Raw genomic sequence first — 24427 nt, forward strand, 5'->3', positions numbered from 1 at the left:
AGAGCTCTGTGTCATCAAGGTGATCTTTGTCATGTACTTCATCTTCTTGTTTAATGGGGAAGCACACTGTGAATGCTTTTCTCATGTTGGCAGCATTGTCACTAATGATTTAGCCCAATTTATCTTTAATGCTGTACTCACCACATATGGCCTCAAATTGCTCACATTCTTTTGGCCATGTGTGGGCCTTTTGAAGCGGTCACAGGACCAAATGTCCACTGTGACTGAAACATGGGCTGTGTTCAGTTTTGAACGTCTCTCTGTAGCAAGGTTCTCTACTTTTTCATGTCAATGTTCTACGACACACTGGGCTGTACTTACTGTCAACCACTGACAGAAAGTGACAAACTCTTGTTTTCCACAATAGACAGAGGCAAGTTGCAATCGATAACCAGGTCAGACAGTATTGCATTGTTGAAAGCTTTCTGCTGTTGATGATTCATGCTGTACTGCCCTACACGGGTCTCCATGAACTGTGAGATTGGAGACTGTTGTGGTTCACTTGTGACACGTTTGTTCATCTGGTTTTGTTCAAATCTTTAAGCATATAAAAAAATAATTGAGGGGGCAGTAGCACAATCTTGCCTGATCTCAATCTTGGGTGTAATGATCACGTTCCCGCACTGGCTGACTGTGTAGAGACTCATTGATTTAACGTTATGTTAGCCTACATGCTATACTAGCAAAGTTAGATATAGCTGTCGGCTATATTAGCCACGACTTACCGTTCTTTGTGCAGCTTCAAATGTCAAACAAAGTTGGAAGTTGTTGCTCCTCACTGTAATTTTCCCCCCACATGTTTTGCAAGTTGCAATCTGTTTTTTGTTGACTACAGCGTAGTCTATATCCGAAAATTATAATTTAGGGTATCTTTCTAATGGCTCAATCTGAATTCACCCGCTGACGTTCCTCTGCACTGCCACGCACAACTTTTTCTACGCTGGCACAATTTGATTGGCTGCTGTCCGATTCAAACTTAAATCCGTTAAATGAAGATGCACACTTTAAAAAAAAAATGTATGGCATCATTTTTAATATTTGGGCTTGGGGAGGGTATCAAGTCAGGTCGAGTCATAAGGCTCAAGGTCAAGTCATGAGTCATTGGTGTCAAAGTCGAGTTGCAAGTCATCATATTTGTGACTCGAGTCCAAACCACTGGAGAATACTATAGACATCAAGAAAGCCAGTCAGTTGATTATTGACAAGTTTTTCCAACACTTGATAAACAGGGCAAAATAGAAATAGGCCTATAACAATTAGGATCAGCTTGGTCTCCCCCTTTTAAATAAAGGATGAACTGTGGCTGCCTTCCAAGCGATGGGAACCTCCCCAGAAAGGAGAGAGGCTTGGTGTCGATAGGGGCAGCAACCTTAAAGAAGAAAGGGTCTAACCTGATGATGATAGAGGGCGCTATTTACACTTTGGGGGAAAAACGTGCACAATTTAAACGGCCTCGTACTCTATTCTTGCTCGTACAATATGCATATTATTATTACTATTGGATAGAAAACACTCTCTAGTTTCTAAAACCGTTTGAATTTTGTCTGTGAGTAAAACAGAACTCATTTGGCAGCACACTTTCTGACCAGGAAGTGGAAAGTCTGAAAATTATGCTCTGTTCAAGGGCCTGCCTATAAATGGGCATGACACATATGAGTATACATGCACGTCATACACCTTCCACTAGATGTCAAGAGGACGTGAGAGAAGAAAGGAAGTGTTTATCTTGGTCTGAGGTGGAATAAATCATCTTGGCACGACGAGTCATCCATTTTTTTTTTCTGGAGAGCGCGCAGGTGGACCTGGAATTGCCTTTTGAAAAGCCGTCGTTATAGGCGAATACTATTTCCGGCTTTGATTTTATTTGATACATGTCACTATCATCGTAAAGTATGTTTTTTCAATATAGTTTTAATAGATTATTGACATTTTTTCGGGACGTTAGGCGTGTTGCGTTGTCTGTGTTTGTTGACGATGGGGAGCTTCGCGTCACTTAGCCAGTGTGCTTGCTAGTTCAAGAGGGAAACACGATGTTCTAAATCCAAACAACGACTGTTCTGGACAAAGGACCCCTTGTCCAACATTCTGATGGAAGATCACGAAAAGTAAGAAACATTTTATGATGCTATTTCATATATCTGTCGAACTGTGTACTAGTAGTTTTGCGCCCAGGTTTTGGGCACTTGGTCGACATAACGTAAGCCTTATGTAGTAATGAAGTTATTTTTTAGAATTCTAACACGGCGATTGCATTAAGAACTAGTGGATCTATCATTTCCTATACAACATGTATTTTTTTGTAATGTTTATGAATAGCTATTTGGTCAGAATAGGTGAGAGTCTAATAGAAATATCCGCACATTCTGGGAAAAAGAAGCTACATTAGCATAATGGATAACCACTGATTTCAGCTCTAAATATGCACATTTTCGAACAAAACATAAGTGTATGTATAACCTGATGTTATAGGACTGTCATCTGAGGAAGGTTTATGAAGGTTAGTGAAAATTGATATCTTTTGCTGGTTTATTCGCTAACGCTAACGTGCCTATTGCTATAGCTAACGTGCCTTGATGAATGAATGCGGTTGTGTGTAGGCTATTGTAGTAAGCTAATATAATGCTATATTGTGTTTTCGCTGTAAAACACTTAAAAAATCTGAAATATTGGCTGGATTCACAAGATGCTTGTCTTTCATTTGCTGTACACAATGCATTTTTCAGAAATGTTTTATGATGAGTTTTAGGTATTCCACGTTGGTCTCTATAAATACTCTGGCTGCTTCGGTGCTATTTTTGACGGTAGCTGTCATGGTAGCTGCAATGTAAAACTGATTTATACCTCAAATATGCACATTTTTCGAACAAAACATAGATTTATTGTGTAACATGTTATAAGACTGTCATCTGATGAAGTTGTTACTTGGTTAGTTTGGTTGGTTCTTGGTTAGTTAGGTTGGCTTTGTGCATGCTACCTGTGCTGTGAAAAATGTCTGTCCTTCTTTGTATTTGGTGGTGAGCTAACATAAATATACGTGCTGTTTTCGCTGTAAAACATTAAAAAAATCGGACATGTTGACTGGATTCACAAGATGTGTATCTTTCATTTGCTGTATTGGACTTGTTAAATATTTCTAAAAAATATTTTTTGAATTTCGCGCTCTGCCTTTTCAGTGGAATGTGGGAGGAGTTCCGCTAGCGGAACGCCTCGGCCAAACAGGCTAAACCATCTGACCCAGATGTTTTTTTGGGGTCAAGTTTAAGGAGCTCCTTTAGCACCTCAGACTCAGTGACTGCCTGCAGGGAGAACCTTTGTAGCGGAGCAGGGTGAGAAGCATCGGGGATAGTTGCATTAAAGGGGTGGGAGATGAGGAAATGTTGGACGTGCAAGGAGGCATGGCTGAGTTATAAGAATCCTGACTTAATGAAGTGGTGATTTAAAGAGCTCAGCCATGTGCTTCTTGTCAGTAACAACCACATCATCAACATTAAGGGACATGGGCAGCTGTGAGGAAGAGGGTTTATTCTCCATGTCTTTAACCGTAACTTTGGCCTTCCGGATAGCGTGAGTGCACTTATTTCTCATTTGCCTGAACGAGAGCCAGTTCATGAAGGAAGGCTTGCTCATTAAAGGTTTTTAGCAAGCGTCTATGACAAATCAGGACAGGTAGTTTCACTGAGCAGCCATTACAAACACAGGCTGTAAAACAGTGATCACTAAGGTCATTACAGAGAACACCAGACTGATACCTATCAGGATTAGCTTTGACTTCGCCATCAATTGTCATCTGAAGTTTTGGCATCTTCCATAAATTGTGGCCGTAAATCTGCCATAGATAGTTAGAAAGAATAAGATGACCCTCCTCGCGGAAATTTGGATAACTATTGAAAGATGGCGTATATGCGTTTTTCTATTGTTATGGAAACAGTGCAGCCTCTGGTAGGTAGGCGGCTGGCAGGCTTCGGCTGCGGTACAGCAAAGCCAAGTCAGCCCGTGCATATGGGGGAAGTGAAATGGTAGGCTACAATGATTTTGCTCATGGTCATGCACGCTGCAAATTCCATGAATTTTCTTTCGAGGTGCATTTTCATTATCTGGATAGACACTTGTGGTTTCTAGCTAACGTTACACCAATCAAAGCAGTGGCGCGTGTAGTGAAGCAATGTTAGTGGTCAAAACCATTCCTCTGTGGGCAATGGGGGGAGCAGGTTAACAAAATGCTATCATATCACACAATTATACCATTTATAAAATGGTCATATACACGCATTGGCAAGTTTATTAGGTACACCACCCCGTTGAGGAGTGGAAAAACATTGCCAGGTCCGACGAATCCCGGTTTCTGTTGCGTCATGCTGATGGCAGAGTCAGGATTTGGTGTAAACAGCATGAGTCCATGGCCCCATCCTGCGTGATGTCAATTGTATAGGCTGGTGGCGTAATGGTGTGGGGAATGTATTCCTGGAGCACGTTAGGGTCCCTTAATACCAATTTAGCAACGTCTGAATGCCACACCGTATCTGAAAGTTGTTGCTGACCAGGTGCATCCCTTCATGGCTACATGGGGGTCCGACCCGGTACTAGATGGGTGTACTTAATAAACTGGCCACTTAAGTGTGTTTAAAAAAAAATATATATATAATTCCTCTTAAGGATTGGCCTCTTTTTAAATTTTCGCCTAAAATGACATACCCAAATCTAACTGCCTGTAGCTCAGGCCCTGAAGCAAGCATATGCATATTCTTGGTACCATTTGAAAGGAAACACTTTGAAGTTTGTGGAAATGTGAAATGAATGTAGGAGAATATAACACATTAGATCTGGTAAAAGATAATACAAAGAAAAAAACAACCATTTGTATTTTTTTTGCACCATCTTGGAAATGCAAGAGAAAGGCCATAATGTATTATGCCAACCCAGGTGCAGTTTAGATTTTGGCCACTAGATTGCAGCAGTGTATGTGCAAAGTTTTAGACTGATCCAATGAACCATTGTATTTCTGATCAAAATGTTGTATCAAGACTGCCCAAATGTGCCTAATTTGTTTATTACTTCATGTTCAAAAGTTTGCACTATCCTCAAACAATAGCATGGTATTATTTCACTGTAATAGCTACTGTACATTGGACAGTGCAGTTGGATAAACAAGAATGAAAGTTTTCTGCCAATATCAGATATGTCCATGTCCTGGGAAATGTTATTTTTACTGACAACCTCATGCTAATTCCATTAGCCTACATTAGCTCAACCGTCCCGCAGGGGAGCCACCAGTCCTTTAGAAGTTTTAGCTAGGCAAGTCAGTTAAGAACACATTTTGATTTACAATGACTGCCTACCCCAGCCAAACCCTAACCTGGACTATGCTGGGCCAATTGTGCACCGCCCTATGGGACTCCCAATCACGGCCGGTTGTGATACAGCCTGGAATCGAACCAAGGTCTGTAGTGACGCCTCTAGCATGCAGTGCCTTAGACAGCTGAGCCACTCTGGAGTGTGTGTATACATTATATAAATAAAAATAGACTAGCAAAAAATAATAAGTGAACATTGACAAATGTTCGGGTAAAGAATAAGTGGAGGTGCAAAAACACAAGTTTCACCCCCGTTTTTAATTTTCTCCAGGCAGCCAAGTGAACACAAGGCTTTGGCTCATCTCAGTTGTGAAGAGGAATAACTTTGCAGCTGTTTCTGATTAATAAACATGCTGGTGTGTGGTAAAGTTTAAATTTAAACCCAGCCCTGAAATGAAATTTAGGCTGAAAAATAATTTGTATGCCGTATCATAGGAAAAGACACTGCATTCACACGGATTTGCATGAAGTGGGCAGTTCGGATTTCTCACTTCATGCCCAAATATATCATACTTTGACTAAAACGAAGACTCATTGATTTAAACCGTTGTGCAACCTCATGGGTAAGCACTGGCCATAGTCTTTCAGTTTGAAAAGGTGAATTTGTAAGTCAAATTTTCTCTGTGAACGTGTCGGCTTTAATCATAATTATGACATGTTTAGCTTTGTTCTTCATCTTGTTTATGTTCCTATCAGTATTGATCAGAACTTCAAGACCTCCTTTGCATTTGATTGACGGGCTAAACTATATTAATCTCATCCAGACCTATGGTGTGATTCATTGGGGTTCTATTGACTTTAGTTGTGACAATTCATTGCTGTGCATAACATCACAATGTTTGACAGAGGACATGTAAGGCCTGTGTCATTTGACTGATTACTAAGGCTGAGGGTACAAGGCCCCAAGCCTCTGTGTGTTTGCGGAAATATCTTCAAATTATGTCCCAATTTGACTGTTGTTCAATAAGAGGTTGATGCTTTCTTTTGTGATCAATGTTTGGCTAGGAAAAGAAAGTCGATTCCTAATTTGTTATTGATTATCCAGTCTCGAGTGTTTTAGCATGCTCATCAATGGTAGGTTGGCGCTAGAAGCATAGCAGGTGCAGAAATAGCAATACACATCACCTTCAAATAATGTATCAGCTACATATCTCTAGAGAATATTGAGTTACAAAGAGGGGTATGATTTAGGAATGCAAAATACAGTATTGTGAAATGTTGTTGCTGTTATCTAGGTCAGTGCTTCACGAGCCCTCTGTGCTTGGCCTTCTGATGAACAATTTAATTTTTAGCGGGAACTGCTGTTTTCATTATTCATACTCGGGCTTGGGTCGTGGTGCATTAAAGCATGACACAGTCACTTCCTCACACTGCAAATGTTATTTCCGAACTCCCATATTTGGAGTACTAACTCCACATTTGCTGCCATTTCAAATGATTGTCTAGTGTATTTTACCATAATTCCACATCTTGCCTTGCATGTCTGCGTTTGTGTTAGGATGATGGTCCATTTATAAAAAATAAAGGAATATAACTCTAAGGCAGTTTGTCAGTTTCTGCAGTTTTTTGTTAATTTATTTTAATTTCTCTGCTTTTTCTTTGATCGTTTCTTTTTTTTTTCCCACCTGAAATTGGGCAGATAACCCTGCTCATCTATGAATGCTGGACTCCTCTCTTTTTGACTCGCTCCCTAATCAATTTGAACTGCTACATGATTATTTTACAGTGGAATTACACGTTATGTGAGTAGCATGAAATTGACTGCCGAAATGTAGTGGCTGACCTAATTGACATTTTCAAGGGCTAGAGCAGAGTTCTTAAAACCAAAATAATATTTGTTGCCCCACGCTTAGCGACCCAGTTTTAATTCCGTTAACATTCTTACTAAGCCTCATAATTGCTTTTCATTTAAGGACGATTCCGTGGAAAAGTCAACCTAGGCATCCACAAATAAAGTTAGCATTTTCCGAATGAAACCAAGTTCATAATTGTCCTTAAGGTACAGTTAGAGTTCAGGCTTTATTTTAAATGTTTAAGTAGGACATTTTATGGATTTTGACCGTTAGAGTAGGATGCCAAGTCTCAAAGGCGCTTCAGTTTTGTTATATATATATATATATCTTTTTTTTTTTTTTTTTTACGTGCACCTTACTTTCAATCATCTTGAAACTTTCTATGTAAAGCTGGCTTTCATCGATGTTTTAATATTGTCTATAATTGTTTTTTCTCTTTTCATCAATGTGCATTCACCACATTTTGTGTGCTTTATCTGAAATGTATTCATCAGACTTTTACTGAAGTAACTGATGATCTTATTTTGGAAAATGTATGCTGAAATTAATTTCTCATATGTGTCAGTACTAGATAAGTGTTTATCAACGATTTGTGAATAGTCCTGGAGTGTCTTTTTCAACTGAAAGCTCCCCAAAATATATTGACTTCATCCAGTGTCCAGAAAAGTGGATTGGTAGTGTACAGTAGGCACATGTACAGTGGGTTGAAATTAGGGACACCCTTAACAAAGATGAGCAATAATGACTGTATAAAATAAATGATTCCAATACTGAGCTATATTGTATGGTCAACATTTTATGTTATACTAATACAATTGCTCAGAAAGAGATTTTGTTTAACAAGAAATACTTTTTTTCCTCAAAGGTAGGGGTCAAAATGATTAACACCCCTAAAAGTTGAAAAATAGTCAAGTTTAGTATTTGTCCCATATTCCTATAACGCAATGACTACATCCATACAGAGGGTCAAAGATCATACGCCCAAGACATGCTAATCTCCCCTGTTATTGGTAATGGTGAGAGGTTAGCATGTCTTGGGGGGTATGATCTTTGAACCTCTAACTTTCTCACTCATCCGTAATCATAGTAGCATCCACATTAATGTAGAGGTGTTTAGAAATAGCCTGTTTATAATAAAAGTGACTCCAAAATGACACTACATTATTTTTCATTTCTATTGGGCACAAATGATCTGAAACACAACCAAAACAAGCTGCAAATGCTTCCAGCAAGTTTGTAGTCATTGCATGCTACTGTAGGAATATGGGACCAAATACTAAACATTTTCTTATTTTCTAAGGATCTTTTAGGGGTGACCCCTACATTTGAGGAAAAGTATTACTTTTTCAACAATCTCTTACTCTGAGCAATTGTTTTAGTATGAAATAATTTATGGAAAAGAGTGGGAAAATATATCTCAGTATTTGAATTATTTTATACAGTCATTATTGCTCATCTTTATCAAGGGTGTGAATAATTTAGGATCCCACTGTATATTGTCTAATTTGTTACAATATTTCAGAAGAATCATCAAGCTAAAAAGTCGTATTTGTGTCTAGCTTCAACTGGTAAAGGTTAATTTTTATATGTATAAAGATAGAAAAAGAAATACTGGTGTATGGCCTTGTATACTATTCCGGCTACCTGTAATTATGCAATCCTAGGTACTATACCATCTGCTGACATTTTAAAAACCTTCCAAATGTGTTATGATATATTTTGACCAAGACATTTGAATGTCCATTCCTTTTGAAATTGCTATCCATGATTTGATCTAAGACTTACAACCTCAGACTTTTGCTAATGTGTTCAGTCTCCCCAAAAAGCTTGTCCGTTTCATGTAACGTCCATAACACTTCTCATTTGCTTAATTTCTCAAATATTTAGAAGTCTGCTTATTTGGGTATACTATACACAGTGCCTTCAGAAAGAATTCACACCCCTTGTCTTTTTCCACATTTGGTTGTCTTACAGCCTGAATTTAAAATTGATCAAATAACAAAAAAATGTGACTGGCCTACACACAATATTCCATGACAAAGTGGCATTATGTCGTTTTGAAGTTTTTACAAATTAATAAGATATTTAAGCTTTTATTGTTTGAGTCAAGTATTCAACCCGTTTGTCATGGCAAGACTAAATAAGTTCAGCAGTAATAACGTGCATAACAAGTCTCATAACAAGTTACATGGACACACAGTGTGCAATAAGTGTATAACATTATTTTTGAATGTCTACCTCATCTCTGTACCCCACACATACAATTATCTGTAAGGTCCTTCAGTCGAGCAGTGAAATTCCAACACAGATTCAATCATAAAGACCAGGAAGGTTTTCCAATACCTCGCAAAGAAGGCCACCTATTGGTAGATGTGTAAAAATATGTATTATATATATGTGTAAATATATGTGTGTCTGTCCTCTGTTGCAACACTCACTACGAAGTTCCAAATTACCTCTGGAAGCAACGTCAGCACAATAACTGTTTGTCGGGAGCTTCATGAAATAGGTTTCCATGGCCGAGCAGCCACACACAAGCCTAAAATCTCAATGCGCAATGCCAATGTTGGTTGGAGTGGTGTAAAGCTCGCCGCCATTGGACTCTGGAGCAGTGGAAACACGTTCTCTGGAGTGACGAATCACGCTTCACCCTCTGGCAGTCCTACAGACAAATCTTGGTTTGGTGGATGCCAGGAGAACGCTACCTGCCCGAATGCATAGTGCCAACTGTAAAGTTTGGTGGAGGAGGAATAATGGTCTGGGGCTGTTTTAGATGTTTCGTGCAAGGCACCTTAGTTCCAGTGAAGGGAAATCTTAACGCTACAGCATACAATCATATTAACATTCTAGACGATTCTGTGCTTCCAACATTGTGGTAACAGTTTGGGGAAGGCCCTTTCCTGTTTCAGCATGACAATGCTCCCGTGCACAAAGCGAGGTCCATACAGACATGGTTTGTCGAGATCGGTGTGGAAGAACTTGACTGGCCTGCACAGAGCCCTGACCTCAACCCCATCAAACACCTTTGGGATGAATTGGAATGCCGACTGCGAGCCAGGCCTAATTGCCCAACATTCAGGGTTCAACTCCATATTAATGCCCGTGATTTTGGAATGAGATGTTCTATGAGCAGGTGTCCACATACTCTTGGTCATGTAGTGTATATTAGTGTTTTTCTTTTTTTCAAATGTTTAGAATTTTTCTTCCACTTTGAAATTAGAGTATTTTGTGTAGATTGTTGACAAGAAGACAATTAAATCCATTTTAATCCCACTTTGTAACACAACAGAATGTGGAAGAAGTCAATGGATGTGAATACTTTCTGAAGGCACGGTACACTTCCCTCAAGGGGTCCTATCGACACACATCAGAGTTTAATTTCTATTTTGCTTAACCATTCCGTGAGACATTAAAGTTTAGATTTTGCGTGCAAATGTGAAGTCCGTAACGCTGAAATTGCCCTTAAACAAACCCAGCTGCAGTATATAGAACAACAACTTCTCATTGGTAACTTCTTCTTTGGATCACCAAAAGTGCCCCGCTATGTCTTTTAGATTGGGCAAAAAATTTGATCAACAAGAGCAGACACAAACGGAATTGTTTTTACGTCTCCTCTCCACTCCTTCGAAGTTCTAACTTTTATTGAATGCAGGTCTCACCCAATTTCACCCAGCTAAACCTTAGCTCCCTACTTGTCTCTTGTGTACACCCATTGATCTTTGGGTTTTACATTTGTGGTTTTCCAAGTGGGTATTACAGTCTACAGGCTTGCTATTTATGTGTTCTGGCTCTTTCTGCGGAGCAGAGTTCAGCCCACTCTCCCCACTCCACTAATTGACTGGTAATTTGGTAAATGCATTTGAAGGTGGAATGAACAAGAAGAACCCTCTCTGCCCTTACTGTAGAGTGACGATGCTTATCCACCTGACCTTGCCTTGGCTAGGTTCCAAATGACCCCTTTACCTCTGCTGATGGGATCAGTACAGAGACATATGATGGTAATGAGTCATACAGCTTACTATGGTTCTATACTATGTACTGGTTCGGTGGTGGTATCAGATTAGATACAGTGGAGACATTTGGACTGCAACCCATGTTTCATCTCAGAATCCCTAAATCCAGCGAGTACTAAGGGTCCTTCTCCCAAGGCCTTGCTTTTCACCCAGACACACTGATCCACACAACGCCCTCCAGGTGACTTGCAGGGAGATCGAAGGCAAATTATTTTTTAAATTACAAGACTGCTACGAAATAGAAACCCTCGGGCTAAACCCGGGTTGTCTTCTATCGATTAGACTGTGTGATATTTTAATGAGCCCATCATGTTTGTAAATTAGTTGTTTTAAGGTGGTCTTTTGAAGTTAATAGCTTTTTCTGCTCAAATTTCTTACACTGTATTCTCTCTCTCTCCTTACAGACGGACGGATAGACGGCGTTCCATACAGAACGGGATGTCCAAGATCTCCAAGGCCGTGAAGAAGGTGGACATGGGGGGCGTGATCCGGGCCATCGTGAGGTTAGGACAGGCAGCTCCCGGACCTCCTCCTGGGTCCTGTCCTGGGACAGGTAAACTTACTGCTCAGACTCCACTTCCTGTCTCTCCTATTCTATTTCCCTTCAAACAAGAAGAGAAACTCTGTCAGATTTTTAACATGTCTTCTCTTGAATGTCTTGGAGTGTCAGGCTCTTGTGCATCAGTTGGTGGTTGCTCTTGAAATATACTTCGGAAGTTCCTGCCAAAAAGAAAGTGTTGGGTCCTTTTGAGGGCTGAGCTATGATGAATGATTTAGACTTCCTTCTGTTAAGTTTCTCCCTCTCCCACACTGTGGGGGTTGGAGAGCTCAGGAAAATATGCCTTTGTGTGGTAGAGAGAGCAGTAATGAGGTGGGATGAGTTGCATCCAGGCAAAGCCGAGCCATATGTTTGTCTAAAGGTACTCTCTTAGTGGTTTCGTATGCCATATGTCAGTGTTGCGGCATGCCATGCCAGTGTTTTTCTTTGCTCCCTTGCTCCATCAAGCGCTGAGTGTGAGTGTGTGTGTGGTAAACGGTAAATGAGTGCCAGTCGGCAGCCACTAGGCTTTAGGCACCGGCCTTGGCCCTTAAATTTCCCTCTCTCCTCTTCCCTTGCCCTTCTGACTAACCACCCCTGACAGGGGAAGCGCAGAGAGGTAGGCTGTCGGCTGCGGGGCAAATTTAAACAAACGAGAGAAATAAAAGGGGACGCAAGATACAAAAGGGAAGAACTGACAGCTTTGGTGGGGGAGAATAATTACAGTCCATAGTGAAATTAGCACACTCCAATGAAGGACAAGAATGGAGGGAGGGAGGGGAGGAAAAAGAGCGGGACCACTAATATCTCTTCAGGACCTCAGGAAGATGCTGAGGATTGTACATGGGGCTTAACAGGTGTAACAAATTCAAGGAAGTAGTAATTTTCTGCAGCTGTTGCCGATGCAGTTACTGCTTTTTATATCAGAAATATGAGAGACGTTGGCCAACTGGGAGTGCATCCAGAATGCGTAGTTTAGAGATGGAGAGGGAGATGAAGGAGAGAGAGAGCGAAGCGGACTCCCGGTCTACTGAACTGAACACATCTCCGACGTTTCCCTGTCTCTCTCAAAACTACAGAGAAACTCCCTGGAGGAATGGCTTTACTGGTAACCGTGTGTGTGTGTGTGTGTGTGTGTGTGTGTGTGTGTGTGTGTGTGTGTGTGTGTGTGTGTGTGTGTGTGTGTGTGTGTGTGTGTGTGTGTGTTTAGTCTCTTAGCGCATCCTGTAAATCAAGCATAAAGCTGTGTGTATAAGCTCTTAGCATTTAGACAAATGGGTCCCAATTTCAGTGAATAGGAGCATTAATGGTTAGAGGGGAGGCAGAAGCGGTGCGGAGTGCATTAGGAACCACTGATGGAGATTGAATAGACCCTTTCCTATCCTAAAAACAGCACTTCCTCTCTCACACTAGTGCTGAGCGATTAGTGCTTTTTGAGGTCGGTTTCGGTTCGATCATTAAAAAAAAAAAACACGAAATAATGACGTTACTATGATTTCAGAGCTTATTAATGGAACTTCCAAAGCCCCAAATGGTGAGCATTCAAAATATTGATAATATTCTATTGTCTCTGATCAGGTAGACCTCAATAGGAAATGACTATGACATACAATATTTCAGTTGTTTATATTACTTTGTTTTATTTGACTGCTTTATTCTTTTTAATTCCTTTCATTTTTAATCTCATCTCTGCTCAGGCAATAGTAGTCAGCCAGCCAGGCCATCTGTTATGTTCTCCTCATACAGGACTGTCTTTAGTCATCCTATTTAGCTAGCCTGCCTAAGAATGCTGGTAGAGGTGCCTGACAATCATTTTACTAGTTCTTCAAAGTAGATGAGGAATACTTTCCAGAACTGTCTCTGTCCCTTGTTGTGTACATTCCTCTCTCATACGGTCTGTGTATATCTAAACCTAACGTAGCAGGCGTAAAATTGTATCCGTCCAGAGATCTGTTTTATAATGGTGATATGCTCATGTCGCCACCCTAACAAGGGGTGTTGTTGTCCCAAAGGCGGGAAGGCAGGTTGCAAGTTTAGCTTCAAAATAAGCCCATAGAAATGCATTGGGCTGATTTTGGCGAGTGAAAAAGCTGGCGCAGTGGATTATGGTCATTGTAGTTAATTACCACGTTTCTGTGCTGAACTAAGTTGAATATTTGCTTAGTGAACACTACAACGCCCTTCAGCCTAGCATCCCACATAGTTCTTGACTTGATTTCATTCGTGAATGATTTGAGAAACAGCGTGTTGGGCTCACACAAAAAATAAATGGAATTCAAGTAATTGAACCGATGTCGTTCAATTTGTTGTTTAATAATTGAAAAAAATTAAATATGATGATTAATCGCTCAGCACACACACACACACACAAACTTTAGCACATCTGCAGGCTCCACTGTTGAAACCTTAAAGCCGGACCATCAGCCAGACGGCTGGCTGAAGGATCACTGCATGCCTATCAGGCTGGTGCTGCTGGTCTAATTGTGATAAATGATAGCTGTTCCGCTGTCTGTCACTCTCTCTTCGCACATTGCACTGCCTGCCTCAGATGTGTGGAGGGCTTCACCCCAGCAGCTCCCAATCCATAACATCGGCCTGTATCTTCAACAAAGAAATGCTGAAGTTTTCACTGAATATGTAAAGGGTAAACACATTTGCTTTGATGCAGTGAATGTTTTGAAAGTTAGTGACATCTAGTATATCCCTGAGGCCCTCTAACTGTGAATGGTCAGCCTCTGATCCTGTCTTCTCCAATGTTGTGGTGACAGGCTGCCAATACCCTCCCACACATGGCCAATAAAGTGTCCGAGCCTGTGAGTATGAAACACTTTATTATAGTTTAGAAGCTGTCCTGGAGGTGTAGCTGACGAGCTGTGGAAGAGCTTTCACAGTACACACACTGACTCACACCATGGTATTATGTCTGAGTCCCATATGACGCAGATCATGTCTGTGTGGAACCAGTACTGAGGATTGTAGCTCCTTGAAAAGCGAGGCACTTCTTCGCTGTACATCTCTCACTCCGCCCCAGCCCTGAGCCTTCTCTCTCCCTCGGATAACCAAATACTACAGGCTGGCAGGACCCAGGGGTGGATAAATCATCCCTTTAACCAAAGTGAGCTAATTGAATGAGTTACTGATGTGATTGCCTTGGCTGGTCCACAGAGCATGGGGTGTATGTGTTGTTTTTAGTTTGTTCGTCTGTGTGAGGCCAACGGTCTTCACCCTTCAGTGCTAAATGCTTCCCTGACTGGGGAGTTCTGATAGCTCGGCTTCAGCTGTTAAGCTGTCTGTCTGGACAGCTTCTAGAGTTCATGGGAGATGAAGGAAGGGCCCAGAGAGGTCTCTGTGGGATCCAGACTGACGTGTGACACGGAGTGGCTGTGGGAGCGGGACATTGTGTGGTTGCGAGAGGGTGGCCTGGGGGTGGTTTTGGCTTGGGCTTGGACTTCTGTCTGCTCTGAGCTCTGGGTTGCCAGGGTGGAGTCCATACTTGACTCTACTCCCGCCCCGGCCCCCATCCCTGTCCCCCTGCTCCCACCTTGCTTGTGCCTCTCCCAGGCAGAGCTCAGCTTCACAGCCAGGGCCAGCAGGTTCTTCCCCAGGAACACTGTCGAGACCCGGGGGTCCCTGTACCACAGCATGCCTGTGCCCCTGAGGGCCATTGTGAACACGTTGATGGTGACCAGGCTAAGCCAGGGGTACAGGGCCTCCTTACGGGGCCCCCTCTGTCCCGGCAGGGCTGCAGCCCCCAGCTCTGTGAGGGCCACGCAGGGCAGCAGCAGCAGCAGGGCGTAGCAATAGAAGAACACCAGGCCTTCGGCCCACAGGGGCACCCCCAGGTCAGTGGCCCCTGTGTGCGCTTCCCACAGCCCGGCCTGCAAGTCCAGAACATCCAGCAGGTCCACCACCACCCAGAGCAGCCTCCCCCGCACTTCCTGCTTCCTCCTCAGGGGCGTCATGTTGTCAGCCCCAGTCAGGATGAGGAACAGGGAGGGCAGGCAGACTGACAGCAGCAAGGTGAGCGTCTTCCTGGCCAGGGGGTCGGGCGGTCGGCGTTCCGTCCGGTAGTTCTGGCAGACGAAGAAGAGTTTGAGCTGGAGCAGGGACAGGAAGAGGAACCAGAGTGCGTTGGCAAAGCCTCGGCGAGGCGAGGGCGCTTCAGACACCACTCCCGCCGACACGAAACGCAGAGCCAGCAGGAAGCCCAGGTCACCTAGCAACACAGCAGCGCACGGCCACACGCCGGGCCCGGCCTTGCCACGGGCTCCCAGCATGCTCTGCTCCAGCAGGTAGAGGTCAACCACTGCCATGGTGCTCACCGTGACCAGGGTAGATACGCACACCTGGGGCGTAGGCACCATGCCTGGTAGAGGAACACAGAAACATGACAAAGCTGAGAGAAGGGAAATAATACAAAATAGAGGAACTGTTTTGTTCCCGTCTAGACTCTGACCCCATTCATTTACCAAAGTGAATTTCACTTGCGTGATAGACAAAAGCTTTCTTCACGACTCTTGTCTACTTAAGTGATGCTAGTTATTCTTTTTTGCTTGTTGCTATGGATAAAGATCATTTTGATGCCAGTTCAGCAGTGAGCTTTGGGTCAAAGACTGTTCTTCCCTGGTCATACATCCTGAGGAGAGGTGTTAGTTCTCACTCCTCTGTGGCTTTTTAATTGAAATGGGTCTCTTCGGCGATGAAAGTTTCAACCCCTCCCGGCGCCTTGGCTAAAACTCTTGAGTATTACCCAGGTTTCCTTCCAGGGTGTTTTGCTTGGGTGGTCTTAACTTATTCATTATTAATTAATTGTGTTAAAGTGCAGTAAATCTTTTTTTCCCCTTCCTGTTTACTCGGCCTGTCTGATTCTCATTGTTGCTGCCTGCCGCAGTCTTAAATTGGCAGAAAATTGCCTTCTCATTTGGGCCGAATATTAATAACGTCTCTTATTAATATTTATTCTGAGATGTTTTTGACGGTAATTGCTTGTGTGTTCATGAACACACGTGTATGTGTGTGTGTGTGTAAGCCATTCTAATTGGCAAATTTTGTGCCATATTTCAGCAGTGAACAGTATAAAACCCCAGTATTGATTGGGAGTGTGAAATTATCAGACTTTACGGTGAAATCGAACACGGCTCTCCTTATCGTATTGAGGAGCCAGGAGAGCTGAGGGGTGTCGGCCATCTGACTAGCACCGCCGAGGGTGTCAACCCCTCCATGAGATCTGGCATTTTAATATGAAATCATTACCACCTCAGATATCCCATAATGGCAACATTTGAGTGTGTGATCGAGCGAAACGATTGTGGGCTCCGCGGCCATAAGGGAACAGAGCTAATAACGTGTGTTTATGTCCGCTTCTGACTGACGACAGGCATCAATCTTTAAAATGCACCGCTCATCTGAGCCCTGTCATCCACTGAGCGAGAGGGACTGTCAAAGGGTCTGCAGGAGAGACTTGGGAGTGGGGATTGAAAGTAAGAGATATGCTCTTGGCTGTCTACATGCCTAATAAAGTATTACTGCATGATGGTAATAGTTCATAAATTAACTCTGCTTGGAGAGAGTTGGAGGGGAGATGAGATGAAAGCTAAAAGTGATGAAGAGGAAGCTGCAGACAGAAAGATGTTGACGCAGGCAGCTAAAAAAGACATGGCATCTTACGCCTGCTCTGTGTATGAATAGATTTAAATGTATTCATCACCAGGGATCAGAAGACATTAAACACTTTAATATCTGGAACAGAGGAGTGAAAAATGGATGGGTGAGAAAAAGACCTCGACTAATCCTCCTAGGGGCATGGTGAGGAAACGAAGAGGAGGGGCACAAATGTCAGCTTCACTAATATCTGATTATCATACAGGGCTTTTTTTGTTTCACTGCGTCCTGATTATCAGTGCTGGAATTGAATGGATTCTAGTGTACCAATCCGCTGACTGAGAATATTGGAATTGAAAATGGTGTTTTATCTGAACAAACCCCCACCCCCCACCACCCAAACTGCAGTCAGTGGAAGGAGAAAGGTAGTCTGCCACCCCAGACAGTGTGTGTTTGCCTTTCTCATTCCCAACACGCCTGTTGGCAATTCTATATGCGTCTTAAATTGTACCCTGGAACCCTGGTGTTCCTCTGTCAGCCTGTGTTTGTGTTGTGACGGCTTGTCAACGCACATTGATTTTGTTCTGAGTGAGCGGCCCAGATGACTGCCGTGTGTCCACTCTGCTCATCAATAATGACCAAATTCATCATCCCTATCATTAGAAAGCCGTACTGTAACTGACAGGCTGATTCAAGCTATTCCACTGCAAGCGTAAGGAATGGGCCTGTAAAGGTGGACAGGTAAACATTTTGTTTGTGATTTTTCAGCCGAATGTGTACAAGGACAAAAAGACTTCCTTCTTGTTTGTTATGCGTGTCGTGTGTATTGTGAAGAAAGGAGTGTTTTCGCCAATCACCCAGGTAATCTGTTATGGCTTTCAAATGAGCTCCCCTATACACATGGAGACACACACACCTCGTCTGTTTTCCTCTCTAATATTGGTGGTCTGCCAGGTGTGCTGGGAGGCAGGTAAAAGGAAGATTAATTGCTCTAGACTTATAATTCATATACAAACATCCCCAGGATATTTGTCTTACTACAAACTAAATCCAATGTAATCTTACCCAACAGGAGGGGAGATAGCTCAGTCTTGCCTAAGTTGTACATGGGGCTATGTGAAAGCCTGAGGGGCTTGCTTGTTAAGAGAGAAAAGGGGATTTGTCTTCAATTAAACTAAATTCATTTATGGAGGTAAAACCTGGAGGGAAAAAAACGTCCAACTAATGGATGGAATAGTATTGGCAAATCGTGTCTCATCCAGGTGACTGAGTTGCCATCCAGCAGTAACATCTGATGTCTCATGAGGCATTTGCACACCTATGGGAACAGCTATTACATGTGTAGGGGTTGGATAGGTATTGGAGCATGTACCCCAAATTGATTCCCCCCCCCAAAATTATAATTTCAACAGAAATCTGTTTAAATGTCCTCTCTATGGGCGATTTTGTCTACCATTATGTTGGAGCCACACACTTAACACCTAGTCACTCATTTATTTATGGTACATATTAATGATGCACCACCTGTTACATAATCACTCTTTATTAATACGTGCATACATAATTCAACTCTTTCAAAGTGGTGGATAGCTAGTTACCCAAAGCATGCGTTCTTCGCTGCTCCTCTTGGCTTGATTGAGATCCACGTCGCCTATTAGTCGAACTCGAACGGTCCCTGGATAAACAATAAAGGCCAAAAATTATAATCTGTGATTCCTAAATTAGTCTTTACATCGGTTGCTTTGTGTTAGTCCTATAATGCTGTGTGTCTGTCGGGAATATTTGAATAAACTCCCACTCTGCTATGACGATCTTATCATACTGATAAAATAGGGGGAAAGTAATTGTCCATCTTCGAGTTTGTAAGATTTAAAACGTCAAGCCGCTTTTTCGGTCATCAGATAAAGGTGTCATTTTGCACAGTTATCCCACGGTCATCGTGGGCGCAGAATTCTCCATCTCTTGGTATGTCCGTATTGAATTTGACACCTTGGCTCTCCGGTCTGGCAGCCGAAGATCCAGTTATTCGGGAAGAAGCTGTGCGGGCTTGTTCGCCGGGCTCCGTCTTCTGTGAGCTGTCGAAGTCGCTCAGAAGTAGACGGCGGAATGATGATCAGGAATAGACGGCCAGAAAATCCAGATAAGTATCGACAGTAAAGCAAAACTCGAGGACACGAGAGAGAAACATGAGGAAACTCGCCGCTAGAGTTTATGATTGCGGTGTTAATTTGTAGGCAGGTTACATACTCTCGGCTCCCCGCCTCGTCCTCTCTCACTGGGTGAGTTCGTTTTGCATCGCCCAGTGCCCCGGGTGGGCGGAGTTTATTTTTTTATATTTTTTAGACCATTCCATTGGTCCTTAAGTGAAATCTTAACACACCGAGGGCACCGCTGCATAAATTTAGGTGCCCACAGTTATGTCCATCGGTTATGGTAATCCTCATTATGCCACTTTGATGAAAACTAGCGTAGTGGATTGGTATTACATGGAAGTAGGTTACAGCCTTGATTGCCCTGCCAGTGCCATACCCTAATAAAATTTATACGGAATGCACTCAGATATACGGAGCCAAGTAGAGCGAGAGATGCCTGTAGCCTATGGATACATCTCAAAACGCAGATGTTACTACTTTAATTAGACCCCTTCTGTTTCTTACCGTCTTTAGTTACACAACAAAACCATCCTGTTTCTTGTTGTACTGTAGATTTAAAACAGTCCCAGCTGGCTGCCTTATGGCCTAAAGGGTTTAGGAATGGATGGATCTTTGGTGTTTGAGATTATTTTGATAGTCAAGGAGCATGCATTGCTTCACCTTGTCATTGTGTGTTCCGTTAAGTGGATGCATATGCATATCAATCTCCACCTTCTCAGCATCACATCTAAACTCAAAGGCTCTCTCATTTAACCATCTCCCTTTTTATTATCTTGTCTCTGTGTGTGAGAAAGGGGAAGGAGAGTCATCATTCTTGTCACAATCAGCTTCTCGCTCCACTGGCTTCCAGAGGTTTTCCATTCCCTTGGTTCAATTTGTTTGTTTTTCTCTCAGCTCTCCTCTTTCTCTCCCTTCTCATGCCTTCCAGTTTCATTCTCTCTGTCTCTCCTCTGCCTTTTTCCTTTGGTTCCCTGTGGGTGTGGTTGAAGGTCACTCTGCACTAGCTCTCTTTCAGCATGAAAAGGGGGAGCAGACATAGCGGGAGAGAGAGGGGGACAGAGGGAGGGAGAAAGGGAAGGCAGACTGTCCACAGCAGTGCACAGTCATCGCTTTCCCTCCTAAACATGAGTGGGGAGGAAGTTTGGAAGGACGTGGGGTAAGAGACCGTCCAAGAATGCTAAGGACTGATTGGTTCCAAGCTGATGTCCACCAGTGGCAGAGGCCAACCACCACAGAGCCAGAATAGAATAGCAATCTCCTCTCCACCATCTGCTCTCACTAGCCTCCTTTCCGTCACATGTATCAGAGCTCTACCCTCTGCTGCTATTCATGCACTGCTTTACCTACCACACTGAATAATTTAGTTTAATGTGGCAATTGGAATGCTTTCTAAATTGCACAAATGAGAAAGTCACTTTAACTCTACCTACATGTACATACTATCTCAACTAACCGGTGCCCCCGCTCATTGACTCTGTACCGGCACACCCCTGTATATGTTATTTTTTTACTGCTGCTCTTTAATGACTTGTTACTTTTATCTCTTATTCTTATCTGTATTTTTTAAACTACACTGTTGGTTAGGGGCTCGTGAGTAAGCATTTCACTGTAAGGTCTACACCTGTTTTATTCGGCGCATGTGACTAATAAAATTTGATTTGAAATGAAATGACAGAACCCTTCACAACCATAATACCGCACTACTAGTCTGTTGCTACGACTACTACTACACTACTACTACTGCACTCCAATGCAACACTACCAAATCAATACCCATGTGATACAGTTCTTGGCTCTCCCACTACCTCCAGAGTTCCTGAGGTGTCTTGTTGATGCCTCCAGTAGGCCATTCAGCTGCTGCTGCCTCTACACATGATTAATCATGAAGCACAACACTGTCGACAGTGTGAGGGGAACTTAATGGAGTCGAAAATACCATGTTTTCTTTGATATGGTGTAATCACTTGTTTTCCTGCCCTGCTTGCTGATCTGATTGGGCAGGTTCTCTGCTGTGTAGACTCTTCTTGAGCAGATGGAGCCAGTATACACCCTTGGAGCAGAGTTGTGCTGCTGGTTGTTGCTTACCGTTTCGCTTGTTATGGAAAGGAGTTATTTGGGAGTTTGGCCGGCACTGTCCGTTGTCATCATCCTGGTCATTTGGAAAATGTGCTTGAAGTACACTTATTTCAGTACAATATGTGAGAGTTGACTGTGGGCTCAGAGGACCTGAGCTGACCTGCTATTCTCTGTGGCAGACTGCCGTGTCCCTACCCCCTCTCTAGGCGTGCAGGGGTAAGACGGGTCAACCCAATCAGCCGAATGACGTCCTGATAGGGATGAGTGATAAAACGGCAACATGGCAGCAGATTAAATGAACAGATAACGAATGAGAGTTTTTCACCGGAGTTTAATTAACCCCCGGCCGCATCTTACCCCCCTCTCACGGCTCACACCCCTCTGTAACTCCTCCCTTCTCCCTATCCCACCCAATCACCACACTGCCTGCCAGGGCAATTTATCCCCTGTCCTTCCTGTGTGCCAGGGGCAATTAATCCTGCCCCAAGGCCCCCTCCTATGTCAGTGTCCTCTACCTGCATGTCTACCACACTTGCTTACACACATTCTCTTTTTCTTGCTGTCTCGCTTTCTCACGCACACATGCTTCTAAGACACCTGTGAACTGGAGGCCCCTTACACTTAAATGATCAAAAAATTTAGCAAAATGCATAGAATTAAAAAGTTATCGTCGGATATTATTCATCCTAATCAGACAGGTTTTTAAATGGAAGATACGTAAGAGATAATAGAAGACAAGTATTAGAAACAATAGAACACTATGAAAAATCTGGGAAACCAGGCCTGGTATTCATAGCTGATTTTGAAAAAGGCATTCGATAAAGTATGACTAGAATTTATATATAAATGCCTGGACTATTTTAATTTATACAATGGGTTAAAGTTGTGTGGTAAATAATGAATACTTCTCAGAAAGTCTTCAACTGTCGAGGAGTAAAACGATGTTGTCCACTATCGGCATATCTATTTGTTATGGCCATCGACATAACAAATGGCTATTAAAATGAGCTCCAACAATAATATCAAGGGGCTGGAAATCCAGGGCTTAAAATCAAAGGCGTCAAATTACGTGGATGATTCATGTTTTCTTTTATATTCACAACTTCTATCCCTGCACAACCTCATAAAGGATATAGATAATTTGTCTAACCTCTGGTTTACAACCAAATTATGATAAGTGTACCATATTACGTATTTGATCGCTAAAAAATGAAACTTTTACATTACTGTGTAGTTTACCAATAAAATGGTCTGATGGTGGTCATACTCTGTATTCATATCCCGAAATACACTCTCACAATACATTTAATCAGAAAGTTTGCAAAAATAGATAAGCTCTTGCTACCATGGAAAGGTAAAGGCCAGTTTTTTTTTAATGGAAAAATCGACCTGATTTTAATTTAGTCATATCCCAGTTTACCTATTTTTACTTATGGCCCTGCCCACACCGATCGACTTGTTTTTAAAAATTATATGAGCAAAACATATTCCACATTATTTGGAACGGCAAGCCAGACAATATTAAACAGGGTTATTTATATAATGAATTCGGAGGGCTGAAATGATTAAATATGAAAGTATTGAACCTCTCACTAAAGGCTTCAGTCATACAAAAGTTAATTCTAAACTCATTCAAAAATTGCCTTTTCCCCTTTAATCCGATTACAACCTTTCACTTTAAGTTATTTGAAAATGAAATGCGACCGACCGGCTCGATTTGGTATTATGTAGCAAAATTTGAAATTGTGTTTTTTATATTGGATAAATGTATAGACTCGGAGCTAGAAAATTGTATATCATACACTACAATTGCGGAAAAATGGGGAAAAAATAGCTTTGAAAGTTGATAAACTTGTAACCCCGCTTTTGGCTCTTGAATGTTTTGGTACACCTACTGGAGAGTTCTTCTTTGTCTACACTAGAGGTCGACCGATTATGATTTTTCAACGCCGATACCGATTATTGGAGGACCATAAAAAGCCGATGCCGATTTTTATTTATTTATTATTTTATTTTTATTTATTTTTTATTTTATTTTTATTTATTTTTTTGTAATAATGACAATTACAACAATACTGAATTAACACTTTTATTTTAACTTAATATAATACATCAATAAAATCTATTTAGCCTCAAATAAATAATGAAACATGTTCAATTTGGTTTAAATAATGCAAAAACAAAGTGTTGGAGAAGAAAGTAAAAGTGCAATATGTGCCATGTAAGAAAGCTAACGTTTAAGTTCCTTGCTCAGAACATGAGAACATATGAAAGCTGGTGGTTCCTTTTAACATGAGTCTTCAATATTCCCAGGTAAGACGTTTTAGGTTGTAGTTATTATAGGAATTATTGGACTATTTCTCTCTATATGATTTGTATTTCATATACCTTTGACTATTGGATGTTCTTATAGGCACTTTAGTATTGCCAGTGTAACAGTATAGCTTCCATCCCTCTCCTCGCAGCCACCTGGGCTCGAACCAGGAACACATCGACAACAGCCACCCTCAAAGCAGCGTTACCCATGCAGAGCAAGGGGAACAACTACTCCAAGTCTCAGAGCGAGTGACGTTTGAAACGCTATTAGCGTGCACCCCGCTAACTAGCTAGCCATTTCACATCGGTTACACCAGCCTAATCTCGGGAGTTGATAGGCTTGAATTCATAAACAGCAGAGCTGCTGGCAAAACACACAAAAGTGATGTTTGAATGAATGCTTACGAGCCTGCTGGTGCCCACCATCGCTCAGTCAGACTGCTCTATCAAATCATAGACTTAATTATAACATAACACACAGAAATACGAGCCTTAGGTCCTTAATATGGTCGAATCCGGAAACTATCATCTCGAAAACAAAACATTTATTCTTTCAGTGAAATACGGAACCGTTCCGTATTTTATC

General features: G+C 42.1%; 1 protein-coding gene and 1 pseudogene across 1 annotated transcript; one reads left to right on the top strand and one right to left on the bottom strand.

Moving 5' to 3' along the window:
- Positions 1–24427, top strand: part of LOC120061964 — a 63612-nt pseudogene that overhangs the window by 13715 nt on the left and 25470 nt on the right.
- Positions 15001–16059, bottom strand: LOC120061854 (transmembrane protein 121-like). Its single transcript, XM_039011636.1, has one exon. The coding sequence runs from the start codon at positions 16057–16059 to the stop codon at positions 15001–15003; it is 1059 nt and encodes a 352-aa protein (XP_038867564.1).

Source organism: Salvelinus namaycush, chromosome 17, assembly GCF_016432855.1.
Source record: "Salvelinus namaycush isolate Seneca chromosome 17, SaNama_1.0, whole genome shotgun sequence".
NCBI lineage: Eukaryota > Metazoa > Chordata > Actinopteri > Salmoniformes > Salmonidae > Salvelinus > Salvelinus namaycush.